At 47.7% G+C, this 17,342-nt stretch overlaps 1 protein-coding gene across 2 annotated transcripts; it reads right to left on the minus strand.

The window, feature by feature from the left end:
- On the minus strand, positions 1-16,379 carry LOC309522042 (uncharacterized protein). 2 transcript variants are annotated; one of them, XM_082205253.1, is made up of 6 exons: positions 16,264-16,379; positions 15,251-15,301; positions 6,609-6,668; positions 5,916-6,008; positions 1,959-2,391; positions 1-105 (listed from the first exon to the last, which is right to left on the minus strand). In XM_082205253.1, exons 1-5 carry the CDS (start codon positions 16,307-16,309, stop codon positions 2,000-2,002), a joined length of 642 nt encoding a protein of 213 aa, XP_082061379.1. In that variant the 5' UTR covers positions 16,310-16,379; the 3' UTR covers positions 1-105; positions 1,959-1,999. The 2 variants fall into 2 exon arrangements, with proteins under 2 accessions (XP_082061379.1, XP_082061380.1); XM_082205254.1 differs by lacking the exon at positions 6,609-6,668.
- Positions 16,380-17,342: the final 963 nt, after the last annotated feature.

Genomic DNA, 17,342 nt, shown 5'->3' on the forward strand with positions numbered 1-17,342 from the left:
TTTTTGTTTTGCTTTTTGAGGAAACCAATTAAACCTGAAAGGGCGCAGAATTTATTCAGCCGGTCCCACTTGTGGTTTAGTCCTGCTGTGACGTCTATTCGAGTTCTGCGGGGGGAGAAAATAAACAGGCTGTTTAAGTGGGGTTGGGGGCTCCACCTGGTGTTCAAAGAGCTAGCAAGCAAGTTCTTGGAGAATGGAGCCTCTCTCTGGGCCAAGCAGGAGACGCAAGCCGTGCAAAAGCTGGTCTCCCACCTTTTCGTCAACAAAACTAGAATTATCATTAACTTCTATACTGCTTATATGCCCAAATGGTCAAAACACACTTCCCACCTCCCACTCCACTGTTTCAGGAAGGGTAGGTGGGGGAATGCAGAATACAGTGGTACCTTGCTACTCAAACGCCTTGGTTCCCAAACGCTGAAAACCCGGAAGTGTTCCGGTTTTTGAACATTTTTCGGAAGCCGAACATCCGATGTGGCTGTCGGCTATTGTTTCTGGGGGCCCCTGCACCAATCAGAAGCTGTGCCTTGGTTTTTGAACATTTTGGAAGTCAAATGGACTTCCGGAATGGATTAAGTTTGGCGCTTTTGTTTTTGCTATTTATTTTGCATTTTTGTTTTTGTAGCTTTTTCGGTTAATTTGTGTCAGGGAACTGACATCAGAGACACGGGAGAAGGAGAGGGTCTCTGATTCTGCAGGAGACGGTCCCAGCGCTAAGGGGAGACTCAGCTGGGAAGAAGGGGAAGAGAATGAGTGTAACACCAGGGATCCAGGAGAGCAACGGGACAGGGAGGTGCAGGGGCTCCAGGACTCTTTGTTGGAAGTTAGTGAGGAGAGCCCAAGCACCCGCTGCCCACGCCCACCCTGCGCAGGAGACTCCCGCGCAGTGAGAGGCGGAGACGATTGGGCGTCAAACAACTCTTATGTTGGCAGCGCTTTAAGAAACGCCCACAGACAGATTCTACGAGTGACTAAGGGCAGCCACGCTGAGATGGGCTGTGCAGCCTGGAGGGTTTAACCAGGCAATCCGATGCTCAAACGGGGCAGGATTACGCACGAGTAACTCCCAACCACTACAGTGTGGAACCCAGTCCAGCTACTGATTGATTGATTGATTGATTGATTGTGTGACTGCAGAAATGGATAAAAGCCCCCCATCCAAACAATGACTATCAACAGTGCAGGTAAGAAAAAAAATTATTTTTGATTTTTATCATCTACAAATGTCTTATTTATTTTATGGTACAGTACATTGATTATTAGGGACGCGGGTGGTGCTGTGGGTAAAACCTCAGTGCCTAGGGCTTGCCGATCACATGGTTGGCGGTTCGAATCCCCGCGGCGGGGTGTGCTCCCGTTGTTCGGTCCCAGCGCTTGCCAACCTAGCAGTTCGAAAGCACGTCAAAGTGAAAGTAGATAAATAGGTACCGCTTTATAGCGGGAAGGTAAACGGCGATTCTGTGTGCTGCGCTGGTGCCGGCTCGCCAGAACAGCTTCTTCACGCTGGCCACGTGACCCGGAAGTGTCTCCGGACAGCGCTGGCCCCCGGCCTCTTAAGTGAGATGGGCGCACAATCCTAAAGTCGGACACGACTGGCCTGTACGGGCAGGGGTACCTTTACCTTTACATTGATTATTGCTTTCATTTTATGGATCGATGGCCTCGTTAGATAATAAAACTCATGTTAAATTGGTGTTTTGGGGGTTGTTTTTAAAAGTCTGGAACGGATTGATCCGTTTTGCATTACTTTCTATGGGAAAGCGCGCTTTGGTTTTGGAATGCTTTGGTTTTGGAATGGACTTCAGGAAAGGATTTAGTTTGAGAACCAAGGTATACCGCTGTGCCACAATATCAGAGTATTAATAGATATTATTTTCAGCAGGTTAGGCACAACATGGCTGCCAGTTTTGACATGGTGGACATGGACCTGGTGCAGAGCAGTGCAGGACGCTACTTACCAAAGATGGGGCTTTGGAACAAGCATCAGAGTTTAAGACACTTATTCCCCAAGGTTGTTTCCTTGCAGCATGGGTACGGGTCTCACACACCTCCTCCCACAGCGGGAAATATGGCAACACTTCAGATCATCTGGGCAGTCTCCATCTTCCCCACATGGTGGAGTCTTGCAGAGATTCCGATGTCCCTTCTTTCCATGGTGATGGTGACCACCGCTTTTCTGCCTTCGTTCTGAGGAGCCAGACTCCTCAGAAGACGAATGGAACTTGGGTTTCCGTTCTGAGAGGACCGATTCCTCAGAAGATGAGGAATCATGCTTTGGCTTCTTGAATCCCTTTCCTTTCGGACGTGGGCCGTGGTCATGGTGCCCATGGTGACGGGGCCGGAAATTTGGGTTTGGACACGATCCCGGCTTCCCTCCCTGGGTGATACACCCTGTTCAACAAATATATGTGTGTTAACAACTGGAAGGCCATTCCTTTTGTTAAGAAGATGCACAGCTAATGGCTTAAGAAAGATGGCTGGTGTTTTCTCATGGCGAGCTAATGGCTGAGCCATATCTCAAGATCTTTCTTCTATGTGCTAGGCAACAAAGCTTGGAAAGAGGCAAGCCATTCAGAGGAAGGTGCTAGATAAAGGTGTGTATTGGGATGAAGAAATAAAAGAATGTTTTGTTTATTAAAACAACAATAACAAGCAGAAAGACTCTTAACGACTGCAATAGGTCTTACAGGACATTCTATACAAGATCTCAAAGTAGCTGTTTTACTACAAAGGAATTTCAGAAATAGACTGGAAAGAGAAGCTGCTGAATTGCAACTCATTACCAAACTTAAAACCATGGAGAGACCTGGTCTGAACAAAGACATTGGATTCTTATCTCATTATACATGACTAAGCCATTTTTCACCTTCTCACCCCTTGCCTTTTCCTGTAAGACCTATTGCAGTCGTTAAGAGTCGTCAACAGGCTCATCTCAGCTACCTGCCAATCTCCCATTCCCACCACCCTTCTGAGTAATACCCCTCCCCACCTTCTCTCTATATAGAAGGATCTGGCAACTTCTGTTTCAGTGTATCTGAAGAAGTGTGCATGCACACGAAAGCTCATACCAAGAACTAACTTAGTTGGTCTTTAAGGTGCTACTGGAAGGAATTTTTTTATTTTTGACTATGGCAGACCAACACGGCTACCTATCTGTAAGCAGAAAGATGGAAAACTCTAGAGATGCAGGGTGTCTTTATCTGGAAATCTGAGTCGAGGTCTTTTTCTACAGAGAAATGTTACAGAATATAGCACTCTGCTCAATATTTTACCTCACCTCTGCAGATTATTATAAACTGGCATTGTAAATCATTGAGAAAGTGGCCGCCTTTGTTGGCTTTGGTTATTTCAGATAATTGCATTCTCTGTGTTTTCATGTCATTTCGAACCCCCTTGGGTGAACTTCATCCAAAAGAGTGGTGCATGAGTAATGCTATAGAGAAATAAAATCATACACTGGTAAAATATACCTGTGTAGTGTAACGGTTAGTGTATTGGACTGGGAAATAAGAAGCCAGGGTTCACATCACCCCTCAGCCATGAGGCACACTGGGTGACCTTGGACCAGTCACTGTCTCTCAGCCTAATCTACCGTATTTTTCGCTCCATACTTTTTTCTTCCTAAAAAGTAAGGGGAAATGTCTGTGCGTCTTATGGAGTGAATGTGTGGTCCCTGGAGCCGAATTGCCTAGGGGCAAAAAGCAGATCATGCTTCATCACCACCCTACCCCACCCCCACTCATCTCCACCCCCCATCACCTCTTTCCCCCCTTTTCTTCCCAATGTCTCAACAAATGAAACTGACTTGTAAAAATGTTACATGGAAAATATATATATATACGAGAGAGAGACATTGAACACACTTTTGTAAATCAAGAAAATCCTTAATAAAAAAATAAAATAAGAAAGAGGGACGTGGGTGTTGAAACAAAGCTGCTGATCGTTTGTCGATCAGGGAGAGAGATAAGGGACTCTAGAGATAAAGGAGGCTGCCTGGGAAGGGGAGGTAAAGACAGCAAACTTGCAAAGGGGGGAAACAGGAAGACTAAAGCAATAAGGAGAGAAATTAGAAGAAAAGAAGGAGCAAAAAACTGCTCCAGCCAAGGAAAAGACACTAAGTCAAACAAGAGGGAAGGGAGTGTTGAAAGGAAGCAACTGATCGGTGGGATCGGGAGAGAGATAAGGGACACTAGCAGAGGCTGCCTGGGAGGGGGGAGGTAAAAGCCCATGGATCATCAGGATTTTTACATTAGGTCACCCCAAATTCACCCCAAGTTCACCATCAGATCACATAGCATGTCCATGGCTACAGCCTGCACCAAAAAAATCAAGCATCCACAGTTTCCTGCATAGGCGCCGACTCCATGGGGCTTGAGGGGGCCCGAGCCCCCTCAAAAATTCGTTTGGGGGGGCTCCGCCCCCCCCAATAATCTCCGGCTCCCCTCCAGCAGAGCGCCATCGCCGCCCCTCCCCCAGCCCAAAATGCACAGGGTTGGGCTGCATGCCTCCTGCCCTCCCTCCCGAGCAAAAGCTCCACCCAATTTCCTTTGGAGCTGATTAATAGGCGCAGCACGCTCTCCCCTATTCACTCACGAGGAGGCGGCGCCACTTTATTTGCATATTCATGAGCTTATTTATTATTCATGAGCTCCCCCCCCAATATTTTTTTATAAGTCCGCGTCCCTGGTTTCCTGGGGCTGCAATGGTGCAAAAATGTGGTTACAAAGCACGGATCCATATGGATCCTCAAGATTTTTGCATTGGGTCACCCCAAATTCAATATCAGATCACATGTCTCTGGCAACAGCATGAACCACAAAAATCATACATCCACTGTTTCGTTCAGAATATTTTTTTTCTTGTTTTCCTTCTCTAAAAACTAGGTGCGTCTTATGGAGCGAAAAATACGGCACCTCCCAGGGATGCCATTAGTATAAAATGGGGAGAGGAGAACCCTGGACATTCCCTTGTAGGATATAAATGGCGGGTGGGTGTTTTCAAGCAGCGGTGAAATCATGCACTGTGACTTGCTGTTATTTTTATTGATCCTAGTTTAGTAAACGTTTATTGTTATTGTTGACAGTGGATTTCTGTTTAATTATTATTTGCTGATATTTAATTTCAATTGACGGGACACAGGTGGCACTGTGGTCTAAACCACTGAGCCTTGGGCTTGCCAATCAGAAGGTCGGCGGGTCGAATCCCCGCGACAGGGTGAGCTCCCGTTGTTCAGTCCCAGCTCTTGCCAACCTAGCAGTTCAAAAGCACGTCAAAGTGCAAGTAGATAAATAGGTACCGCTCCGGTGGGAAGGTAAACAGTGTTTCCTTGTGCTGCTCTGGTTTGCCAGAAGCAGCTTAGTCATACTGGCCACATGACCTGGAAGCTGTCTGCGGACAAACACCAGCGCCCTTGGCCTATAGAGCGAGATGAGCACACAACCCAAGAATCGTCCACAACTGGACCTAACGGTCAGGGGTTCCTTTAATTTCAATTGTGTACTATTAAATTCCAACGGATCACTAAATATATTACTTTATTTGATAACAGTTGTTTGTTTTACAAATATATTTTTATTATGGCTTTTTTGTATTGGATCAGATTGTTATAAGGCAGGCATGTCCAAAGTCCGTTTTGGGGGCCTAATCTGGCCTGCCGGTCGATTTAATCTGGCCCCCATGGCAGTATATGTCCTGTGGTAGAATCCTTAAAAAAGCCCAGCAACCTCAATCCTAAAAAAACAACGCATGTTCACTTCATCAAATCTGGCCCTCTTTGAAAAAAGTTTGGGCACCCCCTGTAATATAAGGTGTGCAATCTTTGTTGTATATTTTGTTGTTTCTTCAGCTTGTAAACTGCCTTGGGTATAGTAATATAGAAAGCGGAGATGAAATGAAACTGTCAAAAAGATGCTCACCAGGTGTTGATGCTGGAGTTGTGGTCTCAACCTTTGCCGTTGTGGTCTCAACCTTTGCCGTTGTGGTCTCAACTTTTCTCGTTGTGGTCTCACCTAGAGGAACAAAACAGATAGCAGGTGAGTGGGGAGGCCATTTTTCTACTGAGAAAATGGTCCTGGGAGGAAGAATCAACCCAACCCAGTCCAGCCCTGGGGTCCTCATCACGACGACGCCCCTTTCCCCCACCCTCCACAGCTGTTATTTGAAGAAAAATATGGGAACACCCATCACAGATCTTGTCTAGTTTGTGTGTCAGGACCAACCTAGGCATTACTTGAGTCAGTCTCTCGATTTAAAAACAACAACAAGGAAAAGAAGCCTTGGAAGCTTCAGTTGAGGCTGAGAAAGGCCAAGAGAGGGGCTGTTTAATACTTTTGCTTCCGGGTGTTTTTCCACTCAAACTCCCCACACTCAGTTCCTTCCGCAGCCCCACTGCAAAGAGATAACAGGGTTCCTGTCTTTCTGCCTGTTGCAGCAACTGTAACATGCTGTATGGTTTTTATTGTATTTTTACAGGCAATCCCTGGACCACTAAAAATGAGGCTCATGGTGGTTTGTGACCCAGGAATGATCTAAGTCTAAGCCGTTTCTCACTGCTGCCCATTCCTTTTATCAATGCTGTTACATGACGTAGAAGAAATGTGTGGAATCACCGCTTATCACTCCAGTAACTACGATTACAGGTGGTGTGGGTCTTGCAGGCTCATCAACATCTGGAGGAAAGGAAAACATGAAATGGTATTCTATGAGGTTAAGCAGATGAATCTGGAATAGTCCTTTCAGGGTCATGAAACAGTGAATTGCCTTTAGAGGTAAATTAGTAGCATTCTAAATGGGAACTCTGTTCTTAAGCCACTGAGAGGTCACTTTTGCACCATCCAGATGAACAATGGTGGCCGTTCTAGGTTAGTGGTTCTGATAGGCGCAAGCAAGACATACCCTCCAATTGTCTCTCTTTTCCAAGAATGATCCCGGATTTACATAAGCTGTCCTGGTTTCTGATTTGATCCCAGAATGTCCTGCTTTTCCTTAAAAGGTAAAGGTAAAGGGACCCCTGACCATTAGGTCCAGTTGTGACCGACTCTGGGGTTGCGGCGCTCATCTCGCTTTACTGGCCGAGGGAGCCAGCGTACAGCTTCCATGTCATGTGGCCAGCATGACTAAGCCACTTCTGGTGAACCAGAGCAGCACACCGAAACGCCGTTTACCTTCCTGCCGGAGTGGTACCTATTTATCTACTTGCACTTTGATGTGCTTTCGAACTGCTAGGTTGGCAGGACCTGGGACCGAGCAACGGGAGCTCACCCCGTTGCAGGGATTCAAACCGCCGACCTTCTGATCGGCAAGTCCTAGGCTCTGTGGTTTAACCCACAGTCCACCTGTTTTTCCTTAGGTACCCCTCCTGCCCGTATGGGCCAGTCTTGACAGACTCTAGGGTTGTGCGCTCATCTCACTCTAGAGGCCGGGAGCCAGCGCTGTCCGCAGACACTTCCGGGTCACGTGGCCAGCGTGATGAAGCTGCTCTGGCGAGCCAGCACCAGCGCAGAACACGGAAACACCGTTTACCTTCCCGCTATAAAGTGGTACCTATTTATCTACTTGCACTTAGGGGTGCTTTCGAACTGCTAGGTGGGCATTAGGATGACCCTATTTTCATCGGAGAAATGTTGGAGGGTATGGGAGTTATGCAACCCATGAGACAAGCAGATAAGTAACTATACAACCTTTAGAAGACATCTAAAGGCAGCTGTGTAAAGAGAAGTTTTTTTTTAATGTTTTATTACGTTTTTATATATGTTGGAAGCTGCCCAGAGTGGCTGGGGGAACCCAGTCAGATGGACAGGGTATAAATAATAAAATTGTTGTTGTTGTTGAACAGGGCGTCCCTATTTTCATCAGAGAAACATTGGAGGGTATGAGAAGAGGTCTTATCAGGAATGGAACTTTCTGTATTGGAACCCAAGACAGTACACATGTGCTTTTCTAGTCACCCATTCAGGAACTGATCAGACCCAGACCTCAGCTTCAGCAAAGTCATGGCACCAGTGTGCCTTCAGACCATACATATTGAGATGAGAGAAGTTGCTTAGAAATAGGGTTCCAATAATAAGCACTGTGGAATAGCTAAAAACCTAACATTTGATGGGCTACAATCTAGTCTTAGTATTAGTTTAATTGCCATGGCTTCGTATCCTGGGCATTGTGGTTTGGTGATGGAACTGAGAATTTCCTGACAGAGAGCCTTGGTCCCACTGTCACAGCCCCTATCTTCCCAACAAAGAGGGAAATGATTAGTGAAATAAACATTTAAGTCAAACCAGGGAGATACTCAATGGCAGAAAAATCTCAATTCTCCCACAGCATCCCAAGGAACTAGAGAAAGCCCAGCTTGGTTTGGCTTCTAAACATTGTTGTCACCTTAAAGTAAAATAAATGTGGTATTTTATCTCTCAGTGAGAACGGCCACCTTTTCTTTTTAAGAAGCAGTGGCTGTGTGCCTGTTAACAGCTGCAAAAGACGCATAAATCAACAGGTGATGTTTTCTCCAGTATAGAGATGCACTGATGGTAACTTGTCTACATTTGGTGCAGCTGTTAAAATGCTTGTCTCCCTGAATTTTTAAAAAAAGTTTTCTACTCTAAATGCCTTCCTAGCCACGCATAAGGCTTCCAGTTTTGTTTTGTTTTCCCCTGGCAAGTCAACTACCTGATTAGCTTCCACCAGTAAAGCTTTTCCTATGATTGTACTGTACCTTGATACCAGGAAATGCTTCACCTGTTAAATTTCTACTGTTAAAGGTGCACACCCTCTTCCCAAAAGAAGTTAGTAATCCCAGTGCTTTTTTTCTTTAAAAAAAATATATGTTTAGGGGTACTCTCATTTTCCTACTCATATTGAAACACTGCCCCTCAATGAGGCCAAACTTAGATTCACAAAATGTTTAGGAGTATGCATACCCCTGCATTCCTCCCCCCAGGAAAAAAACACTAAGCAATCCCTATGCACACTTTCCAGGAATGACACACAAACACACACTCTTTCTGAACACCCTCCAGAGATCAGCTTGTCAGATGCAGCACTGCCCGCTGGGGGGGGGCACCCAAAAAAATCAGCACAATTTTGGCGTTATGGTTTATAGAATGAATGAAGCAGAAATTAATCTCTGGCTACTCCCCAACACAACAACTACTAGTGCCTCCTTTCTCTTTAATACACTTGTGTGTGTCACACAAGTCTAGCAACACCACTGCCTGTGCCTGTTTTGGCTGATCAGGTAAAGCCCTGCCTCATTCCCAGGTGGAACAGGTGAGTCCTAAGTGGATGGGCGGAGCCAAACATAGCTGGGGTCATAAAAGAGGCAGGCAGCAAGGGCGGATCTCAGGGAGATTCACTTGGATGCTGTTGTACAGGAGGAGTGGGTAGGTAGCTACCTGGGAACTATGTGCTTTCCTGTGTTTACTGTAGATGAGGAATAAAGGTTCTGGGCTTGGTTTGTGAAGGGAGTGTTGGGAAACTGTGTATGTGTAGCTACTCACACAGAGTCAGTTAAAGTTTGGCAGACAGCCAGAAGGCAATCTGAAAGAGTAAGTCTGCCTGGTGATAACAGAGACATGGAGACAGCTCCCTGATTGATCAAGGTCTCTCAAGGGAGTGATAATTAATGGCCTACCAACTGGAATGTGTTAGTTCAGAGTTCAGGGTTCTGTGTGTCAGTGTAGGAGTTGTGAGTCGTGTCAGAGAGACCTAGCTAAAGATCTGTGTTCTGTTCCTGTAAATAGTCCACTGTATATAATAAACACCTAACTACAAGTTCCTGGTTCCTGCTTTGTCTATCCTGTCTGCAGCCTAGTCGCCAATTGCTTCCGTGGATTCTGCGTTTACTCTGCTAGGTCTGGCTAAGGTCCTGCAACTAGTCAGAAAGTTGCGAAACACTAAATAGGCTTTACCAGTAGGGAGAGAGAAAGGTAGATGCTTGTTTCTCTACAGCCTTGCCTTTGGTTTGGAGCTGTGTTGTACAGTTAAGCGAGTCTGGGGTTGGTGGGTGACGTGTAGGTGGCATAATGTGCCATGAGAGAATGGTTTTAATGCATAAATGGCTTTCTCTGGTAGGGCTGTTGGGTAGCATGAAGTAGATGAACTGGGTAGACTTGAGGATGTGGTGAAAGACCCTCACATCTGCACCAAACTCTTAAAGCCCTCTCCACTTTATAAAAAACAGTTCTGGCCTGTCCCTCTGCCAAAGAATCTTGGGAACTGTAGTTTAAGGGTGCTGAGAGAACTGATCCCTAGCCCACATGCAGAGCTACCATTCCCAGCACCCTTAATAAACTACAGCTCCTAGAATTCTCTGGGGAAAGCCAGGACTATTTAAAGAGGTATAAGAGGGCTTTCAATGTATGCTGTGGCCTAGGGCCAGTGTGGATGTAAAAGTAAAAAGCCTGCACAATGAACAAACATTTGCCTATTAATGGACAGTTGTTCTGTGCCTCCCGCTCCTGTAGGACCCAGCAGAAATAAGCAGGAGAAACACTTCCCACTACAGCAAACTTAGAAAACCTCCACCTGCTGCGCCCTAGCTGCTAAAAGCTAGAAGCTTTCCTACCCTTTTAACAAAATGGCAACCCTACATGGGGAAGAAAACTGTTTCAGAGACTCCGGGTTCCTGGTTTGTTGCTGTTAAATGCTTGCTGCTGTTCAGAAGTGTAGCAGCCAATGTTTTTCCTGATAGAGATGAAATGTGTTAAGGCAAAGATTTGCACACTGTAAACGGTTGTGCTATGCAGCACCACATCTTCAGGGATGGGCTGGGGAGACCTGGGTGTGTTGGCAGCTGAGCTGTGAAATTTAGTGTGTTGGTATGTTGTTGCTGCTATTTCTTGACTGGGTGAAAATGGGTTTGGGGGGGTCCTGCAACCACAAGCAGTGGGCAGAGCCACAACATAAGCACATTCAACGCACATTGAAAGCACATGACTTGTTATACTGTCTTGGAACCAACATAGTTATTGTCCAGTTTGGGTGTTCTACAGCTCCTATTTTGAAAATACGATGCTGGTGGTTCTTACCGTTAAAAATTTAACAAACTTTGAAAATACACAATTTCCCTAGAAGAATCCTTGCTTCCCCACCCCCTCACAGAACTGCACTTCCCAGCACCCTTAAACTCCAGTTCCCAGGCACTGGAGCCAACCCCTAGGATATGGTTACCAGATTTTTCCCCCAATGAATCCGGGGACACTTTTTTTAAAAAAAAAAAACTTCCATGGCTCTACTCTGCAAATGATCAAGCATAGCAGAAACTCAACCCACTGTCTGTCTTGTCTACCATTAATTTAAAAACCCTGGCATGCCACAATTCTTTCCTTCCATTTAGCAAGGCAAGGTTCTTGTCTGTAATCTCCATGTAGGCGAAGAGTTGTCTAATTGCACAGTGTACTAGGAAACATCTGGTGAAAGGGAAGCAAGAGAACTCATAATTTCCATATCTCCCAAATGTTTTCCTAGCCTGGTCCAGTCCTGTTTCTTAGATACTTGTGGACTAAGCAAAGAGCCACCAATGTCTCTGATTGGAAGGTTGGCCACTTTTCCCATCCACTCCTCCTTCAAGAATATGTCTTTAAAATAACACATGGTTACCAGATTTTTTTTTCAATGAATCCGGGGACCTTTTTTTTTTTTTTTTTTAATCTGAGTAGCAACAGGGAGTCAGTAGTGGGGGTGGTGAGGCAAAAGACCCTGGGCCCAAGCACACATTCATATTGTATAAAGGTGCAAAGCCCTTCTTTCGCACCCTGTGAAACATAAATGCGCAGAGCTTTTTTAAAAACTGTGCAACAGCCCGTCCATGACTCCCAAGCCTTCCCCGATCTTCTTCCCCCTTTGTTTTGACAGATCAGGGGGGGCTCAGGAATCACGGGCGGGCGGCCATTGCACAGGAGGGGCCTGCCTGGTAGTGCAGTTGGCTCTGGCTGGCTTCAGGAGCTGCTCGCTGCCGTGGCACAGGAAAAATGGCTGGGGACAGATTTGCAAATCCAGGGACTGTCCCCGGGAACCAGGGATGTCTGGTAACCCTATCCTAGGGGCCAAGATTCCTTTGCCCCCCTATAAAATATTTGGGGCCCGGAGGGGGCACCCAAAGTTGGACACTGCAATTCAAATGATGTTTGTGTGCCATGTCTTGGGGGGCTCCTCAATATTTTGTCCAAGTTGGCCCCCCTGTTCCCAATATTCTTTGAGGGAAGTGATGTGTATGGTGTGTCTCTGCCCAATGTTAGAGTTTTGCTGCAGGTACAACAAACGTCTTTTCCCTCTCTTGACACCCTGTCCACCTTCTTCCACAGCTGAGCCATGGCAACTCCGTTGAGGAAGCCCACCCAGGCCTCTGGCCTGCGTTCCTCCCTGAACTCTGAGGAGTCGTCGCCGGCCCACGGTCCTCCCAGCCGCCGCCGCTCGGATGCCGGTTCCACCAGAGGCCCCCAGATTCGCAAACAGGCCTCGGCCTCATCCCTCCGCTCTGAGGGACAAGCTTGGTGCCGCCGCTCGGAATCCGTCCCCGAACCAGACCCAATCCTGCTCTCTCTGGTGCAGGCCTTGGCCCACACGGGCATCCCGCTTTCGGAGGCAGGCTTCTTCGAGGCTCTCATCACGCGTCCGCTGGGCGTGAGGCGCTCGCTCCCATCCGTGGCCCAGCTCCACCGCAGTGTTCTCCCGGCCTTGCGGCGGCGCCACAAGTCCGGTCTCCGGCAGGTTCTCCACCGCCGCGATACTTTTGTCTTCCTTCATGAGGCGACGACAGGGGACGGGCGGGCCATCCTTGGCATCTCCGTCCTGCCTCTCGACAGGCCTGGGCAGTCTCCGCTGCTCCTGGGCGTGGAGTTCTTGGAGCAGATGAGCCACCATTCGGTGGCCCGGGCCGTCACGGGTGTTTTGAGCGAAGGGCACGTCTTGTCCCACAGGGTGCTGGCTGTGGTCACTTCTGGGAATGCCCACATGATCCAAGCCTTTGCTGCCAACGGGATTCTGGGCACGGTGTTGCCCACTGCCCTTCACATCCCCTGCCTGGTGCACCAGCTAGAGCTCATGATGGAGCTGTGGCCAGATAAGTTGGAAAGGCTGGTTTCTGTGCTGCACCTCCTGGAGGATACGTTCGGGCGGCAAGCTGCCCTGCGCCACCGTTACGAGCTGTTTCTGAGAGAGCGCGGCCTGGCACTCTCCCTGCCCGTTCCCAGTAGGTGGACTGGGCCAGAGGCTTGGCTGGAGAAGGCCGCCATCATCGCAGAACATCTCCCCATCCTGATGGAGTTTGTGGCAGCTGATGAAGAAGAGGGTGCCGCCATGGCGAAACTACAGGCACTCCTTGGGTCAGGCAGCGAGGAGTTGGTGGCGGAGGCCACCTTTGCAGCGGAGCACGGGGCAGTCCTCCTGAGCACGGCGCAGTTCCTGCACAAGTTGGGGGAGCCATTAGCGCACCGGGCCTATGGCGAGCTGGAGGCCTTGCGCATTGCCTTCTCCTACCACCTGGACACGGGGTTTGGGCCAAACACCAGGAGGCAGCTGGCCCTGTGCCCGCCTCGTCTGGCATCGCAGTTCCGCGAGGTCCTGGCTTGTAGCCTCACCCGCCTGGAGCACGTGCTCAGCTCTCACCCTGCAGTGCCCACATTGAAGGCCATGCGGGCCCTTGATCCCAAGCAGGTGGGCGCTGTGGGCTGGAGCCAGCTGCAGCAGGAGCAGGCCATCCCTGGGCTGGCAGAGGTGGCAGAGGTGGAGTGGTTCCGCTACCAACAACTGGCGCAGGCGGCTCCTGCAAATGTCTCCCTGTCTCAGTGGTGGGAGGCGCAATCTGAGCAGCTCCCCAGCTTGAGCGCCCTGGCCCAACGGTACCTCTGGCTGCCACTCTCCATGCCCAAGTCCCCTTTCCTCCCAGGAGACGTACTGAGTGGAGCGGGTGTCGAGGAGGGTTTCACAGACGAGAGTCTTTGCCTGTGGCGCATGCTCAGGTATAACCGCAACCTCTGTTAGCTGGCGACTTCCACCTGTGTCTAATTCTTGCCACTGACCTTGAGTCCCTTTCTGAGCAGCATTGAGAACCCAATTCACAGCTACCCAATTTCACCGGTAGAGTCACAGCCTCTCTTTTCCCCCCCTCTCTCTCTCATCCATGGAGCACTTGACTTGTTAACTAGAACAGAAGCCACAATCTTGTACGGCAATAAAGCATTTAAGATCTGCATTGAAATGTTTTGTCCTCCATGCTTTCTCTAAGGAGATGGTAGGAGCATCTAGTATCTGGGATGCAATGTGGGAAACTTTTGAGCATTCTCAGCAAGAGGTGGGTACAGAAGTCCGTCCCAAAGAGGGCCCTGATCCAGATCTCCCAGAAGCAATGCCACGTTACCCATCGAGGAGGGTAAAAGCTCCTCAGATTTTTCCAGTGCAATCAGAGTCATAAATGGGTAGAGTTGGAAGGAACCCTGAGAGTCATCTAGTCAAGAGTGTAGCTCAGCCTAATTCCGAAATTTCACGTATGTACTAGCCAGTTTGATTTTGAGGTACATCTAGCTATGGGCATATGGGCAGGAGAAAGTGTTGCTCCAGCATCCATATTTTTTGGGGGGGAGGGGCGGTCTTGAGCCCACGGCTCCCATCTTTGCTTACCTGCTTCCTCTGCTAAAAAGTAAAATTGCATTTAAAGCAGCCTGAACACTGCCAAAGAAGTATTATCAGTGGGAGACAATTAAATCATATGCAGAATTTTAAGAACCAAAAATCTAGGTATCCAAAAGAATTTTTAAAAATCCTCCCAAATTTGGATTTATTGCAACAAGGGGAAAACACTGGAATGTGTGGGGTAATGATCTCTTGATGCAAGGTCCTATAACCTCTCCACAAGCTTTGTGCAAAGATTTTTTGTTTCTCTCTCCCCCCCCCCCCAATTGCTGTTTGTTTTTGGTAATCATGCTGACAACATCATTAAAATTGGTTTGTTTGGGGGGTTTTTTAAGTCATCCACCTTATTGGAACAGCACAATATTCTTCCCTTTTTTATCACCTTCTATCAGCCGAAAGGAGGTTGTTTCCCCTCTCTACCCTGCTTCCAACTAATAAGCTGCTTCAGTTGCCAGCTGACCTGGGCCTATGGAGCTCAAAGGGGAGATTCCTGGTCACATCCATCGGCCAGGGGAGTAAGCGGACTCTCTCTCTCTCTCTCTCTCTCTCTCTGTGTGTGTGTGTGTGTGTGTGTGTGTGTGTGTCCCTGTCCCTGTCCCTGTGTGTAAATTGTAGAATTTCTTATTACCTCCTCCCAGGTCTTCTTTCTTATCCTCTGGTAGCAAGTCAGGATATACACCTGCAAAATAAAGAAATAAATAGCATCTTACTTCACCACTGCTGTTCCTGTGCTGGCCTGGATGTAGTCATTGTATATTGACGCAGCTGCTCAATTTAGGGGAGACGGGGTGGCAGCTGTCATTCTTACTTCCCTGCCCTACCAGATGCAGAATGTATTTTTGTTTTTTAAAAAAGAATAAAGCCTTCTCACTGAGTGGCATGCTTAGTTCAAAGATAAAAGGATAATTAGGCAAGGGTGAAACTAGGCTTTACTTCATCCGGGTCAGGGACCCAGTTTGGCACCCCCTTCCTTGCACATACATTAGTGTAAAAAAAGGTAAAGGACCCCTGGATGGTTAAGGCCAGTCAAAGGCGACTATGGGGTTGCGGCACTCATCTTGCTTTCAGGTCGAGGGAGCTGGCATTTGTCCACAGACAGCTTTCCAGGTCATGTGGCCAGCATGACTAAACTGCTTCTGGTGCAACGGAACACCATGACAGAAACCAGAGTGCACGGAAATGCCGTTTACCTTCCCGCCACAGCAGTACCTATTTATCTACTTGCACTGGTATGCTTTCAAACGGCTAGGTTGGCAGAAACTGGGATAGAGCAACAGCAGCTCACCCCTTCGTGTGGATTTGAACTGCCGACCTTCTGATCAGCAAGCCCAAGAGGCTCAGTGGTTTAGACCACAGCGCCAACCACGTGCATACCCATGTGTTCTACCTGTGATTGCCATATCCCTTGAAAATTATCTGCTGAATCTATAAATCTCCTCCACTTAAAAGCCTTGTGACTGAGGTGAGATACAGATTTTTGACCAGTGGTCTTTGACCTGTGATAGCCCTTTCATACATGTTAACCATCACTTGCCACTAATCAAGAATGTGCCAGCTACATGTGTTACCTTCAAGTGCTGAACAAGGTCTGCATGAACCAGCCCTCTGGTCCCCAAAGTGCCACTAATTCTACGGACTTACCTGCAATTAAGAGCAGGAAAGATGCTAGGAACAGAATCCTGGCCATCTTGAAGGGGAGCAGGAGTTTCTCTAGCTCTCTGCATCAATTCCATTTCTTTATATATGCATCGCACGCAACGGTTGCAGCAACACCCTCTGACATTAAGCATCTGTTTAATTGCATCATTTCTAGAAGGTCGTCTCTCTGCATCGCTGCGTCTTATTTCCATCTGCTCACCTGGCAAATGGTCTATAATCCTGTGATGTTCCCTGGCATGACGGACAATGGTTTCAGGTGTTGCAGCAGGTACAAACTGTTCATTAAAAACAAATCATAGCAGGGTCATTGGCCCTCTGGCAGGACTGCTTGCTCAAAGGTCAGTTATTTTGGATCAGGTGGTAAATTATTCCTTGTTTCTCTGGTGGATCCCCAAGCCATAGTAATTAACGGATGCCAGTTCTAGGCTCCATATGTGTGGCACAGTGATTTAATTATGATAATTGCCCTTGGTTTCTGCCTTACCTTGGGGTATGGGTTCAAATCCAGATTCCAGCGGGTGTGGGACAAATCGTAGCTTGCAGGTGTGTGCATAATATCTCTGGTATCTCCAGTATAAAGATATATATATGAAGCCACACTGCTAGTCCCTGAGCCAGAAGTGGGGAACCTGTGGCTCCCCAGCTATTGCTGAACTACAACTCCCCTCATCCCTCACTATTGGCCATGCTGATTGGGAGCATCTGAAGAGTCAAAGCTTCCCCATACTTGCCCTAAGCCTAGTATTGTCCCTTCTGACTCGGGGGTCTTTCTCATTCCTGCTACGTGAGCTCCTTTTAAGATTTAAGGGCTGAAATTTGGACCACCTATGTGCAAAAAAGGTCCGTATAGTAAAAGCTATGGTTTTCCCAGTAGTGATGTATGGAAGTGAGATCTGGACCATAAAGAAGGCTGATCAAACGTATCCATTCTGAAGGAAATCAGCCCTGAGTGCTCACTGGAAGGACAGATCCTGAAGCTGAGACTCCAACACTTTGGCCACCTCATGAGAAGAGAAGACTCCCTGGAAAAGACCCTGATGCTGGGAAAGATGGAGGGCACA

The sequence above is a fragment of the Podarcis vaucheri genome (assembly GCF_965113315.1).
Source record: "Podarcis vaucheri genome assembly, chromosome: 17".
Lineage (NCBI taxonomy): Eukaryota > Metazoa > Chordata > Lepidosauria > Squamata > Lacertidae > Podarcis > Podarcis vaucheri.